The sequence below is a fragment of the Aethalodelphis obliquidens genome, unplaced genomic scaffold, assembly GCF_003676395.1.
Source record: "Aethalodelphis obliquidens isolate GAN/ISIS:26980383/991018 unplaced genomic scaffold, ASM367639v1 scaffold55, whole genome shotgun sequence".
Taxonomy (NCBI): Eukaryota; Metazoa; Chordata; class Mammalia; order Artiodactyla; family Delphinidae; genus Aethalodelphis; species Aethalodelphis obliquidens.
This window is the reverse complement of record NW_020837999.1, coordinates 2295843-2310776: the sequence shown is the minus strand read 5'-3', so window position 1 is coordinate 2310776 and position 14934 is coordinate 2295843. Positions and strand designations below refer to the sequence as shown.

Below are 14934 nucleotides of genomic sequence, written 5' to 3'. Positions count from 1 at the left end.
CCACTGTCTGGTGTTTTGTAGTTTTATCACATAAATGTGATCGCTAGTTTAGCCTTGCCAGTTTTTTTAATTTGTTAAATGTTTACCACTATTTTTTTTGAATTTTATTTTATTTATTTTTTTATATAGCAGGTTCTTATTAGTCATCAATTTTATACACATCAGTGTATAAACTTCAATCCCAATCACCCAATTCAGCACACCACCATCCCCATCCCCCCCATGGCTTTCCCCGCTTGGTGTCCATACATTTGTTCTCTACATCTGTGTCTCAACTTCTGCCCTGCAAACCGGTTCATCTGTATCAGTTTTCTACGTTCCACATACATGCGTTAATATACGATATTTGTTTTTCTCTTTCTGACTTACTTCACTCTGTATGACAGTCTCTAGGTCCATCCACGTCTCAACAAATGACTCAATTTCGTTCCTTTTTATGGCTAAGTAATAATCCGTTGTATATATGTACCACAACTTCTTTATCCATTCGTCTGGCAATGGGCGTTTAGGTTGCTTCCCTGACATGGCTATTGTAAAGAGTACTACAGTGAACATTGGGGTGCATGTGTCTTTTTGAATTATGGTTCTCTCTGGATATATGCTCAGTAGTAGAATTGCTGGATCATATGATAATTCTATTTTTAGTTTTTTAAGGAAACTTCATACTGTTCTCCATAGTGGCTGTATCAACTTACATTCCCACCAACAGTGCAAGAAGGTTCCCTTTTCTCCACACCCTCTCCAGCATTTGTTGTTTGTAAATTTTCTGATGATGCCCATTCTAACTGGTGTGAGGTGATACCTCATTGTAGTTTTGATTTGCATTTCTCTAATAATTAGTGCTGTTGAGCAGCTTTTCATGTGCTTCTTGGCCATCTGTATGTCTTCTTTGGAGAAATGTCTATTTAGGTCTTCTGCCCATTTTTGGATTGGGTTGTTTGTTTCTTTGATATTGAGCTGCATGAGCTGTTTATGTATTTTGGAGATTAATCCTTTGTCCATTGCTTCATTTGCAAATATTTCTCCCATTCTGAGGGTTGCCTTTTCATCTTGTTTATGGTTTCCTTTGCTGTGAAAAAGTTGAAGTTTCATTAGATACCATTTGTTTATTTTTGTTTTTATTTCCATTACTCTAAGAGGTGGATCAAAAAGATCTCACTGTGATTTATGTCAAAGAATGTTCTTCCTATGTTTTCCTGTAAGAGTTTTATAGTGTCTGGTCTTACATTTAGGTCTTGAACCCATTTTGAGTTTATTTTTGTGTATGGTGTTAGGGAGTGTTCTAATTTCATTCTTTTACATGTAGCTGTCCAGTTTTCCCAGCACCACTTATTGAAGAGACTGTCTTTTCTCCATATCCTTGCCTCCTTTGTCATGGATTATTTGACCATAGGTGTGTGGGTTTATCTCTGGGCTTTCTATCTTGTTCCATTGATCTATGTTTCTGTTTTTGTGCCAGTACCATATTGTCTTGATTACTGTAGCTTTGTAGAATAGTCTGAAGTCAGGGAGTCTGATTCCTCCAGCTCTGTTATTTTACCTCAAGACTGCATTGGCTATTCGGGGTCTTTTGTGTCTCCATAGAAAATTTAAGATTTTTTTTTCTAGTTCTGTAAAAAATGCCATTGGTAATTTGATAGGGATTGTATAGAATCTGTAGATTGCTTTGGGTAGTGTAGTCATTTTCACAATATGGATTCTTCCAATCCAAGAACATGGTGTATCTCTCCATCTGTTGGTATCGTCTTTAATTTCTTTCATCAGTGTCTTATAGTTTTCTGCATACAGGTCTTTTGTCTCCCTAGGTAGGTTTATTCCTGGATGTTTTATTCTTTTTGTTGCAGTGGTAAATGGAAGGGTTCCCTTAATTTCTCTTTCAGATTTTTCATCATTAGTGTAGAGGAATGCAAGAGATTTCTGTGCATTAATTTTGTATCCTGCAACTTTACCAAATTCATTGATTAGCTCTAGTAGTTTTCTGGTGGCATTTATAGGATTCTCTATGTATAGTATCACGTCATCTGCAAACAGTGACAGCCTTTCTTCTTCTTTTCCAGTCTGTATTCCTTTTATTTCTTTTCCTTCTCTGATTGCCATGGCTAGGACTTCCAAAACTATGTTGAATAACAGTGGTGAGAGTGGACATCCTTGTCTTGTTCCTGATCGTAGAGGAAATGCTTTCAGTTTTTCACCATTGAGAATGATGTTTGCCGTGGGTTTGTCATACATGGCCTTTATTATGTTGAGGTAGGTTCCCTCTCTGCCCACCTTCTGGAGCATTTTTATCATAAATGGGTGTTGAATTTTGTGCATCTGTTTTCTGCATCTGTTAAGATGATCATATGGTTTTTATTTCTTCAATTTGTTAATATGGTGTATCACATGGATTGATTTGTGTATATTGAAGAATCCTTGCATCCCTGGGATAAATCCCACTTGATCATGGTGTATGATCCTTTTAATGTGTTGTTGGATTCTGTTTGCTAGTATTTTGTTGAGGATTTTTGCATCTATATTCATCAGTGATATTGGTCTGTAATTTTCTCTTTTTGTAGTATCTTTCTCTGGTTTTGGTATCAGGGTGATGGTGGCCTCATAGAATGAGTTTGGGAGTGTTCCTTCCTCCACAGTTTTTTGGAAGAGTTTGAGAAGGATGGGTGTTAGCTCTTCTCTAAATGTTTGATAGAATTCACCTGTGAAGCCATCTGGTCTGGGACTTTTGTTTGTTGGAAGATTTTTCATTCCAGTTTCAATTTCAGTGCTTGTGATTGGTCTGTCCATATTTTCTATTTCTTCCTGGTTCAGTCTTGGAAGGTTATACCTTTCTAAGATTTTGTCCATTTCTTCCAGGTTGTCCATTTTGTGGCATAGAGTTGCTTGTCGTAGTCTCTTAGGATGCTTTGTATTTCTGCGGTGTCTGTTGTAACTTTTCCTTTTTCATTTATAATTTTATTGATTTGAGTCCTCTCCCTCTTTTTCTTCATGAGTCTGGCTAATGGTTTATCAGTTTTGTTTATCTTCTCAAAGAACCAGCTTTTAGTTTTATTGATCTTTGCTCTTGTTTTCTTTGTTTCTATTTCATTTGTTTCTGCTCTGATCATTATGATTTCTTTCCTTCTGCTAACTTCGGGTTTTGTTTGTTCTTCTTTCCCTAGTTCCTTTATGTGTAAGGTTAGATTGTTTATTTGAGATTTTTCTTGTTTCTTGAGGTAGGCTTGTATAGCTATAAACTTCCCTCTTAGCACTGCTTTTGCTGCATCGCATAGGTTTTGGATCATTGTGTTTTCATTGTCATTTGTCTCTAGGTATTTTTTGATTTCCTCTTTGATTTCTTCAGTGATCTCTTGGTTATTTAATAACGTATTTTTTAGCATGTGTTTCTGTTTTTTATGGTTTTTTCCCTGTAATTCATTTCTAATCTCATAGCGTTGTGGCCAGAAAAGATGCTTGATATGATTTCAATTTTCTGAAATTTACTGAGGCTTGATTTGTGAACCAGGACGTGATCTATCCTGGAGAATGTTCCATGCGCACTTGAGAAGAAAGTGTAATCTGCTGTTTTTGGATGGAATGTCCTATAAATATCAATTAAATCTATCTGGTCTGTTGTGTCATTTAAAGCTTCTGAAAATGAAGCTTTAAAATGAAATTTATTTTCATTTTGGATGATCTGTCCATTGGTGTAAGTGAGCTGTTAAAGTCCCCCACTATTATTCTGTTACTGTCAATTTCCTCTTTTATAGCTGTTAGCAGTTGCCTTATGTATTGAGGTGCTCCTATGTTGGGTGCATGTATATTTATAATTGTTATATCTTCTTCTTGGATTGATCCCTTGATCATTATGTAGTATCCTTCCTTGTCTCTTGTAACATTCTTTATTTTAAAGTCTAGTTTATGTGATATGAGTATAGCTACTCCAGCTTTCTTTTGATTTCCATTTGCATGGAATATCTTTTTCCATCCCCTCACTTTCAGTCTGTATGTGTCCCTAGGTCTGAATGGGTCTCTTGTAGACCGCATATATATGGGTCTTGTTTTTGTATCCATTCAGCAAGCCTATGTCTTTTGGTTGGAGCGTTTAATCCATTCATGTTTAAGGTAATTATCGATGTGTATGTTCCTTCGACCATTTTCTTATTGTTTTGTGTTTGTTTTTGTAGGTCCTTTTCTTCTCTTGTGTTTCCCACTTAGGGAACTTCCTTTAGCATTTGTTGTAGAGCTGGTTTGTTGGTGCTGAATTCTCTTAGCTTTTGCTTGTCTGTAAAGCTTTTGATTTCTCCTTTGAATCTGAATGAGGTGCTTGCCAGGTAGAGTAATTTTGGTTGTAGGTTCTTCCCTTTCATCAGTTTAAGTATATCATGACACTCCCTTCTGGCTTGTAAAGTTTCTGCTGAGAAATCAGCTGTTAACCTTATGGGAGTTCCCTTGTATGTTATTTGTCGTTTTTCTATTGCTGCTTTCAATAATTTTTCTTTGTCTTTAATTTTTGCCAATTTGATTACTATGTGTCTCTGCGTGTTTCTCCTTGGGTTTATCCTGTATGGGACTCACTGCGCTTCCTGGACTTGGGTGGCTATTTCCTTTCCCATGTTAGGGAAGTTTTCGACTATAAACTCTTCAGATATTTTCTCTGGTCCTTTCTCTCTCTCTTCTCCTTCTGGGACCCCTATAATGTGAATGTTGTTGTGTTTAATGTTGTCCCAGAGGTCTCTTAGGCTGTCTTCATTTCTTTTCATTCTTTTTTTCTTTATTCTGTTCCACAGCAGTGAATTCCACCATTCTGTCTTCCAAGTCACTTATCTGTTCTTCTGCCTCAGTTATTCTGCTATTTATTCCTTTTAGTGTAGTTTTCATTTCAGTTATTGTATTGTTCATCTGTTTGTTTGTTCTTTAATTCTTCTAGGTCTTTGTTAAACATTTCTTGCATCTTCTTGATCTTTGTCTCCATTCATTTTCCGAGGTCCTGGATCATTTTCACTATCATTATTCTGAATTCTTTTTCTGGAAGGTTGCCTATGTCCACTTGGTTTAGTTGTTTTTTCTGGGATTTTATCTTGTTCCTTCATCTGGTGCATAGCTCTCTGCCTTTTCATCTTGTCTATCTTTTTGTGAATGTGGTTTTTGTTCCACAGGCTGCAGGATTGTAGTTCTTGCTTCTGCTGTCTGCCCTCTGGTGGATGAGGCTATCTAAGAGGCTTGTGTAAGTTTCCTGATGGGAGGGACTGGTCATGTGTAGAGCCTGGTGTTGCTCTGGTGGGCAGAGCTCAGTAAAACTTTAATCGCTTGTCTGCTGATGGGTGGGGCTGTGTTCCCTCCCTGTTGGTTGTTTGGCCTGAGGCAACCCAGCACTGGAGCCTACCTGGCCTCTTTAGTGGGGCTAATGATAGACTATGGGGGGGCTCACGCCAAGGAGTACTTCCCAGAACTTCTGCTGCCAGTGTCCTTGTCCCCATGGTGAGCCAGAGCCACCACCCCCACCCCCCCACCTCTGCAGGAGACCCTCCAACACTAGCCAATAGGTGTGGTTCAGTCTCCCCTAGGGTCACTGCTCCTTCCTCTGGCTCCCGATGCGCACACTGCTTTGTGTGTGCCCTCCAAGAGTGGAGTCTCTGTTTCCCCCAGTCCTGTCGAAGTCCTGCGATCAGATCCCACTAAGCTTCAAAGTCTGATTCTCTAGGAATTCATCCTCCCGTTGCCGGACCCCAGGTTGGGAAGCCTGATGTGGGGCTCAGAACCTTCACTCCAGTGGGTGGACTTCTGTGGTATAATTGTTCTCCCATTTGTGAGTCACCCACCCAGCGATTAAGGGATTTGATTTTTATCGTGTTTCCGCCCCTCCTACCATCTCATTGTACCTTCTCCTTTGTCTTTGCATATGGGATATCTTTTTTGGTGAGTTCAGTGTCTTCCTGTCAATGATTGTCCAGCAGCTAGTTGTGATTCTGGTGTTCTCACAAGAGGGAGTGAGAGCACATCCTTCTACTCCACCATCTTGGTTCCTCTCTCCACCACTTTTTAATTTACAGTTTCTCCCTTTATCCTTTTCCTTACTATTTACCCGTGGAGGAACCTCTAGAGTCTCCCACAGTCTAGACTGCATTCAGTGCAGTTTAATATGTTCTGTGTTTTCTAGAAATGAGCTGCTGGTTCCAAAGGTTCAGTTGGGTTCAGTGCCTTTGGCAAGAGTCTGGGTTGTGTTGGGTTTTTTCATCAGGTCTGTTTCTTGATGTTAGCAGTTGTCTAGATCCATTATTTGAGGTTGTTAAAAGGTGAATTCTCATTTCATTCATTTTTATTTATGAGTGGGAATGCTTTTATAAAGAGACATTTTTCCCTCATCTAGTATTTGCATACCCAGAGGTCCATTTCCTATGGCAAGGAAGGATAAATATTGGATTTTTTTCTCTTTATTTAGCAGTTCTGAAGATAATGAATTGGTGTTGTCATTTAACGAAGACCAAGTAGTTTATTTTAATTTTATTTTGAACTCATAAATGTAAACAAAGATGATGTGTTTCAACCCATTGCAATTATTACCCTTATTGAAACTCACATTGTCCCATCTTTGGCCAATGGCAGTCTCTTCAGGTTGGCAGACCCTAGTAATCTTGTTAACAGTTTCTTTGCTATTTGTGTGGAAAGATGTTGCATGTTCATTTTGTCCATCACCTGCCCTCTGCCTGAAATCAACATTTCTTTAATAAACCTTGGTTTCTTATAGTGGGAAATGGACCTGGGTGCTAAAAATGCTCATTGCTACTAGGGTGACCATAATTTCTAGGCCATTTCAGCAGATATAGCTAGGATATCATACACACACAAATATATAAAGATAAAATATCTCATAAGTTCTTATTAATACTTCTAATTCAAATTCAGGACCAGAGTTTTACTTCACCTCTTCCATATTATATCTGCATATCCTTTCTTCCATACCCACAATCTGGTTTTCAGGGAACACAGGGCATGATACAGTATCCTGTGTGACTCATTTGCTTTAGCCTACATAACAAATAACAGTCTCAGAATAACAATACTAATACCAATAATATTCCTATAAAGAGGTAACTATATGTTTTGCAAATGTTGTATTTTTTATAATTGTATATATTGTCTGGGCATATAGGCATTATATAACGTACTCTCCTTCTTTTAACCCTCATTACTCTTATTTCTGTGAATAAGTGCATATTTAATGCTCACTACCATCCTCATGTTGATGTTTCTCTAGTCATTTGACTGTCTGAAGCTCGTTCTCCAGGAAATTACTTGGGAAGGGTTCATCGGAACAGTAATTCTTGAGTTTTTTACATGTTGACAAGTCTGCCTGTCCTTTGTATGAAATTTTCTTTCTTGATAATATTTGATATAGTACTCCATTTTTTTTTCTGGCAGAGTGTTGCTATTGAAAAGTCTGATGATAATTAAATTTTCTTTTCCCTAAAAATCACTTTCTCTTTTTGTCTCGGCCTAAAGATTTTTTTCCTCTAAGTCCAGTAATTTCATTAATCTATGCCTCAGTGTTGATCATTCTGGGGCAGTGTTCTCAGGTGTGGTTGGCCTTAGCTGGGACTTTCAACTGGGGAGCACCTACACTTAGCCTTTCTGGCATGGTGCTCTCAGGGTAGTTGGACTTCTTACATGGTAGTTTAGGAGTCCCAGAGAGAATGTTCCAGCAATCAAGGCAGGGGCTGCATGTTCTTTTATGACCTTTTCCTGGAAGCCAGCATCAGTTTTGTTAATTTTCTGTTTCTTGAAGCAGTCATGAGCTTGTCTAGGTTCAACAAGAGGTGACATACACCCCAACTTTCAATGTGAGGAGTGACAAAGAATTTGTGGCCATGTTTTTAATTTTATTTTTACTTTTTTTTTTTTAATTAAAAAAATTTTTATTGAAGTATAGCTGATTAACCATGTTGTGTTAGTTTCAGGTGTACAGCAAAGTGAATCTGTTACACAAATACATATATCCACTCTTTTTTAGATTCTTTTTTTTTAATTACCATAGTATTTGACATAAAATTTAATTAAATCAATGATTATGCAGTTTAGATTGAATCGTAATTAATATTTGCTAAGGTTGTTAAAATATCTAAAATATAACTTTAGATATACTGTAGAAGTAAACTTTATTAGAATCAGGGATAATTATTGCCATTAGTAGCTCAAGTATAGTAACAAATATAAAGGTGGCTTGGTAAAATATATACATTTTACATTTACACATTTGTTTAGAGGTGAAAGTTGTAAGTAAAATCTAAAATATTTCTCACTAAGAAAAGGTGACAAAATATCAGGCAGTGGCTTTATCCTTTGCACTAAGATTTCTAACTGCATCCTGTTTTTAGGTTTGTATAATTTTGAACCAACTGATAGTGCTTTGATTTTGCTTTCATAGTACATGAATATGTTACATACATATTACTTTATATCATATGATAAGCCCACTATTTTCACCAGAGTAGAGCATTTTAGTAATGTTACAGATCTAGTCAGCATTCTGATGAATGATTTTTAATGTTTTTTAAAAGAAATCTTGAAAATGGTTTCATTGAATTAGAAAACATTACATAATTTTAAAAATACAATCTTAATTTTAGAGTGACTTAGATATATTTTTCTTTATGATATTTTATTTCATTTTATTCATACCAGTAAAACTGTACTTGAGATTCTTTACACTTATGATTCTACTCAATGTAAATAAAATGGCAGCATGGGATTACACAGCCACAGTAAAACATACTATAGCATGTTTTACAATGTCTGATCTTAGAGCTTGTCTATTTCTGCCAAAGTGTTTCAAAATACAGCAGAAAACACTTTTATAGTGCTCATGTTGCATCACTCTGGTTTTATTGCATTCTCTTTTCCTTCAAAATTTGTATTAGCTTTTATAAATTAAAAATTGTAGTGATGTTTTTATGTGTGTGTACACACTTATATACATTTCTGTATCTGTCTGTGTATATATGAAGTGTATGCAACATTTGAAGATTGTTTATGTCCTGGTGGTGAATCAAGAGAAAGAGAAAGTATTTTTTTTTAACAGCTATCTGTTTCTCAAATAGCTCTTGTCATTAATTTGATCCTAGTAAGTAAAGAATCTTGCTATTCAACTATTTTTAATTTCTATTTGCAGGTAAGCTTTTGGGTTGTTAGAGAGATTCTTCATGCTCAAACATTAAAAATTAGAGCAGAAGTTTTGAGCCACTATATTAAAACTGCTAAGGTAAGACAAACTTGTGTTTCTATTTTTGAGTTTAATCATTTAGCAACGCTTGTAAGTAAATGTTTGCCTGTGACACTATGTTCACTTTTTATCGACCCTAGAAAATATGGCCTACTGACTAATATAAGTCTGTTTTTTAAATTGAATGCCTATTTCCTTTGCCTTTTCTTTTATTCCTCCTGTCTTCCTCCCCTTTCTTTTATACTTTTCCTCCCTCTCTCAGAGAAGCTGAATTACATAATATTTGACTGGGCAGAGGTCAGATTATGATGAAGTTTAATATTTATAAAATACTGGTCTATTCTGCAGGCGATTGAAAAAGCCTTATAGGATTAAGTAGGAAAATACGTATCAATTATTTGCCTTTGAAATAGATCACTCTGCCAACCATATGGAGAATGATAAGACTTTATTTTTTTTTAAATAGTATAAATGAGGATGTTAACCAAATACCTTAATTGAGCAACGTAGATAATAGATGCAGCAAGAGAAATAAAACATGGATTTCAAGGATAGTCAAAACTTAGAGAGGAGGATGGAATAGAACATTCAAGATTTTATTAAAATTTGTAACAACTCCAAATTTATGTTAACTAAAAAGAGGTATAATTGTAACCATATCCGTCATTATTCTTATAATAAATGCATAACTTATCTCACCTGTGAACAAAGATGGAATAAAATGAGGATATCATTTTTACAATTGTAAATTATTGTAAAAATGTAATTATTGTAAGTCATAACTCTTCCATATTTCCCCCTTGAGCACCTTGGAACAATTGTATTCTAACATTCTATGGCACTAGGTGGCAGAGCTAGCCTTCTGAAAATTTGATATTTTGCAGAAGTGTCATAAAATTTTTAAAAACATTCTTTGTGATATGTTAGATAAATATTGGGTTTTAGCAAATAGAAGTCCATGACTTTTCTCCATAGATCCTGAATTTGCATTATTGTTTTCTGGTATTTTTGTTAGTTTTTTTTTTTATGTACTTGTTGTATGTTCCACTCAGAACCACCAAATTTTGTCCATCAAACCTGCCATTATCCTCATCAAATAATCATTTAATTCCAATTCAGACTCTTAGGCTTTGAGTTATTTTTGACGGTGTTTACTTTCATCTCAAGCCCTAAATTCATAATTTTTTTGTCTCATTTCTGTCTCTTAAATCCCTGTAGTTAGACTCGCCTTCTGTATTCAGTTTGTTATAAAACTGGCAGGTCTTTCTCTTCTTTTAGTAGGTTGTTTCAGTTACGGTTCTGTAGAGACAGAAAAAAAAAATACACACACACATATATATATGTATATAATGTATAAAAAGATTTAAGGAATTATGTCGTGTGATTAGGTGGGGGGAAACGCAAATCTGAAATCTGTAGGGCAGACAGCCTAGAAACTTGGGCAGGAGTTTCTAGATTTTTGCTGTTATAAGTACCACTGCTTATAAAGCATTCATGTGTGAGTCTCTTGGTGCTCAACTGCAGGTTAAAGCCCTAGAAATATAGAGAGAAAAGACAAATTTATCTTCAAAGAAATGACAGTTACACCACTAACTTTCATTGAATCTGGTGAAAAATAACATTTTTTGTGTGTTGGCTGTTTAGGTTTTCTCTCCTGAAATGTCTGTTCAAGATCTTTGAACAATTTTCTATTATAGTATTGGTCTTTGATTTTTATAGCAGTTTTAAAAATATAATTCCAGATACTAAAGTTCTTTGCTATATTCTTTGCATACATCTTCCTATTTGTGACTTGTCTTATAACTCTTTTCATGTTATCTTTTGATATAGATGCTCTTAATTTTAATAGTCAAATGTATTAATCTGTAACTTTCATTTTCTGATTTAAGAATATCTCACTTAAATATCTTACTCTCACCTCTGAGAATATCAAAGATTTTCTCTTATATTATTCTTTAAAAGTTCTACAGCTTTGATTTTGATATTTAATTCATCTGAAATTTTAGATATAATATGTAGGAATTATGGATTCCAGTTCATATTTTTCCATATGAATAATCCTGTTGGCACCATTTTTTAAATCTTTTTAAAAAGTTCTCTTTCTTTTGTCTGGAAGCATTGTTATGTCATCCTTGTTCTTGAAAAATGCTATTCCAGACTTACAGTTGTTTTTGTTTTTAATTTACTCTACTTGGGATTTCTTGAACTTACTAGCCCTGGGAATTAGTGTCTTTTGGTAATTTGAGAAAATAATCCACCATTATCTCTCATATTGTTTCTACCCCATTGTTTTTTATCATGTCCGTCTGAAGCTCCATTAAGATAAATATTGGCCTTTTTTGCTCTTCCTTTGATGTCTCTTTACCTTTTATTTCACATTTTTTAAAAGACCCTTTGGCTTTTATGTTGCTTTCTAGATAATGCCTTCATTTTTAATCTTCATTTTATTTGAGGCTAATACCTGATGTTCTCCATTTGTGAATCATTGTTTCCTTGTATTTATCCTTTTCCTTTTCCTTTTTTTCTCTTACTTGAGTTCATATTTCTTGAAATTTTATGGGGGTTCTTTGAGACCTGAGTTAAGGTGGTATTAGTTAGGGTTCTTCAGAGGAATAGAACCCTTCACTTTGCCTTGGTTTTCATATTCAGAACAGGCCATTTTTGCCTTGGAGTCGCTTCATGGTGAGGACAGTTTTTAAATGATAAGACCATTGAGATGTAAGCGTCTGATAGTTTGAAGAAACCTGGGCAATTAGCAATAATTTGACAAAAATAGTAGATCTCTCGGTAAACGGTTGGAACCTAGCATTAGATGGGAGCCTTCTGTACGGAGGCTGTAAAAAGCAAGGTCTGGTATTGGGAAGCAGGTGGATATCCCAACATGAACAAGGAACAAAGGATTTGAAGATTCAGCCAGGAGGAAGCAGGAAATTGAGGAGGGCTATGGAAAGCAGGTTTGAACCCTAGCCCTGGAATAATGGGGATCCTGAGTAGGACACCAGATCAGGATCCTGGGCATGGACCCTTCCTTTAAACTCAGATCATAAGGCAGAGGCTAGTAATATTTCAGTATAAGGAAGGAAACTGCTTACAAGAAATGAGGATGCATGGTCATACCAGGTAACCTTGATACTGAGCCATAATTTTGGTTTTCTTAATGTATTACACAACTAGAGGTAGATTTGTTCCCAGAGCTTGGGGGCAGTGCCAAGTTAGAATGTGGAAGTTCTATTGTGGGCCGAAATCAGCTTACTGTAAATATAGTGGATACCCCAAAGACAAATCTCAACAATGAGGGTAATAAGTACTAGAACACTACCAGTTGCCTAGATTATACTTGTTGTTAAAGTTGCCTTGTATTCATGCTGTTTATTTTTCATCTCTCCTCCCTGCTTTTCTTAAATCTTCCAGAAACTGTACGAGCTGAATAACCTTCACGCACTTATGGCAGTGGTTTCTGGCTTACAGAGTGCCCCAATTTTCAGGTTGACTAAAACATGGGCGGTGAGTAATTTTCCTTAGTTAATGAAAGGTTAGACTTCCTGTTGGAAGTAAAGATGTGTTAGTTCCTTTTATAGTTCTTAGTAAGGTTAATATTATGATAATAGATAAGGATTTTTGAAGTACTTTGTACTGTTCTTTGAAACCTACATACTTTTTTCTCTCTCCTTAAATAAGTATTTCACTAGGCTTATTAGGTATTTTTTGGGTAAATTAACAACTTGGTGCTTCGTTTCTGCTCTTTAGGAACTCATTTTTCTAGAACCTCTTTAAACATCTTTGACAACATAGCATTTCAAGCTTATTGATGGGAAAGTGTAAATGCAAAAAAAAAAATTGTGTTAATCATGTAAAGATTATGCTTTTGGAAAATTTGAGGAAGATACAAATTGTAATTTTCAAAAAAAATTTTACTGATTCAGATTTCCATTATTTTTTAGTCAATAAACTCTCAGGTTGTTTCCTTAGGAACAATGGGAAATCTGATAGTTAACATGAAAGTAGGCAGTGTTTCTGCACATTGTGGTATTATGCTAATCATATTTGGTTCTATTACTTTAACAAGGTCAGGGTGTGAATTTTTACTTGTGCAAATTTGTGTACTTTTACAGTTGATTAACCGGATACTGGCCTCAAGGTTTCTAGATATTTTTCATTTAGATTTTATATAACTGAAATTTTAGATTCAGTTAAATCTGTTCATATTTAATACTGTTCTTTAATGTAAAAGAGGAATGATTTTGTTTACTACATTTTGTACAAAGGGTTAGTGTGTTCTTACTGTCCTGTAATAAAGACTTGACTGACTTTAAAACACTTTTTTACTTGATAAAATATAACTTTGTTTTTAATTAGCCTAGTGCTGTTTTCACTTTTCATAGTATCTGAAGAGACAGATGTTTCTCATGAAAATCAGGGTAGATTTCTATACTGGAAAAACATTAGCTTGGAACAGTTTATGGTCCTCTGTATATTTTATTTGTATTTTAGAAACACCTGAGTGAACGGTTTTCCTACTCTAAAAATTATTTTTAATGATGACCTTATTTGTTAAAATTTGAACTTAATGAGGGAATGGAAATGATTATAAATATACAGTTATGAATTCCATCTTTGAAGTTTTAGGGAAAAGAATTATACTCTGGTTTATATTGTGGTTTAGAAATGAGATACATTTCCCTCAAGTTAATTTTTATTTTCCTTGAAGTTATTTTCGTTGTCTCCCTCATGTATTGCATGGAGAATAATTTTGTTTAAATTTAGTAACAGCTCTATTATTAATCTGAATAAAATTTTTGGTATTTATATTAAACTTTAAAATATTCCACTTTGTGCCAGGCACTGTCTAATTGCTTGACATGCATAGTGAATGATACAGACAAAGTCCATTCTTGTACAGCTAACATTCTTCTGGGGAAAGATAAGCTGTAAATAAATGAATGATATATCATAAATAGTGATAAACGCTCTGTAGAAAAGTAAAGCAGAGTAAGTGAGATATAAGATACTTCCGTGCTTTCCTTTTTATGATGTGTGGTAAGAGGCTCTGATAAGTGACATTTGGGTAGAGACCTAGAGTAACTGAGGAAAACATTCATGTGCATATCTGAGAGAAGAGAATTCCAAACAAGTAGCCAGTGCAAAGGGCCTGGCAATGTTCACAGAATAGCAGGGTGGTCAGTGTTGGCAGAGTGAAACAAGCTAAGGAGTAGTTGATGACAGGAGCTGAATTCAGAGAGATGGCATCGAATAAGAGAATGCAGATGCAATTTACTGATATTCAGGGAGGTATAGAGAAGGAATGTTGGGGGGGGTTCTATCTTATACATATCAATTTTGAGTTGGCTGATAAAATATTCACGTGGAACTATAAGGTCAGAGTTAGGTATACAAGTTTAATAGAACAGTTAGAGCTAGAGATACATTTTTGTGATCATCAGCATAAAGATAGTATTTAAAACATGAGGTTGTAATCAACAAAGGAAATATCACGGGTAGAAGTTTTCCACAGTCAGGTAAAGAAGGTGTTTCAAGAAAGAGTGCTCACCTGTGTCAAATGAGAACTTTGAGATGACCATTGAATCTGGCAGTTGGAAAGGATTGGTGACCTTGGCAGAGGTGGCTTCAGTACGGTAGTGGGGTGAAAGACTGATTGGATTTGAGAGAATGGTGGAGAAAAAAATGGGACAGTAAGTACAGAGAATGCATTTGAGGAATTTTGCTGTAAAGGACTGGGGTGA

The 14934-nt window shown here is 35.4% G+C and overlaps 1 protein-coding gene across 5 annotated transcripts in view; it reads left to right on the top strand.

Moving 5' to 3' along the window:
• Positions 1 to 14934, top strand: part of RALGPS2 (Ral GEF with PH domain and SH3 binding motif 2) — a 179634-nt gene that overhangs the window by 83393 nt on the left and 81307 nt on the right. For all 5 annotated transcript variants that reach the window (XM_027086204.1, XM_027086203.1, XM_027086205.1 and 2 more), the window contains 2 exons: positions 9143 to 9232; positions 12605 to 12697. In XM_027086204.1, coding sequence (XP_026942005.1) covers positions 9143 to 9232; positions 12605 to 12697 — 183 coding nt within the window. The remainder of the gene's footprint in view (positions 1 to 9142; positions 9233 to 12604; positions 12698 to 14934) is intronic.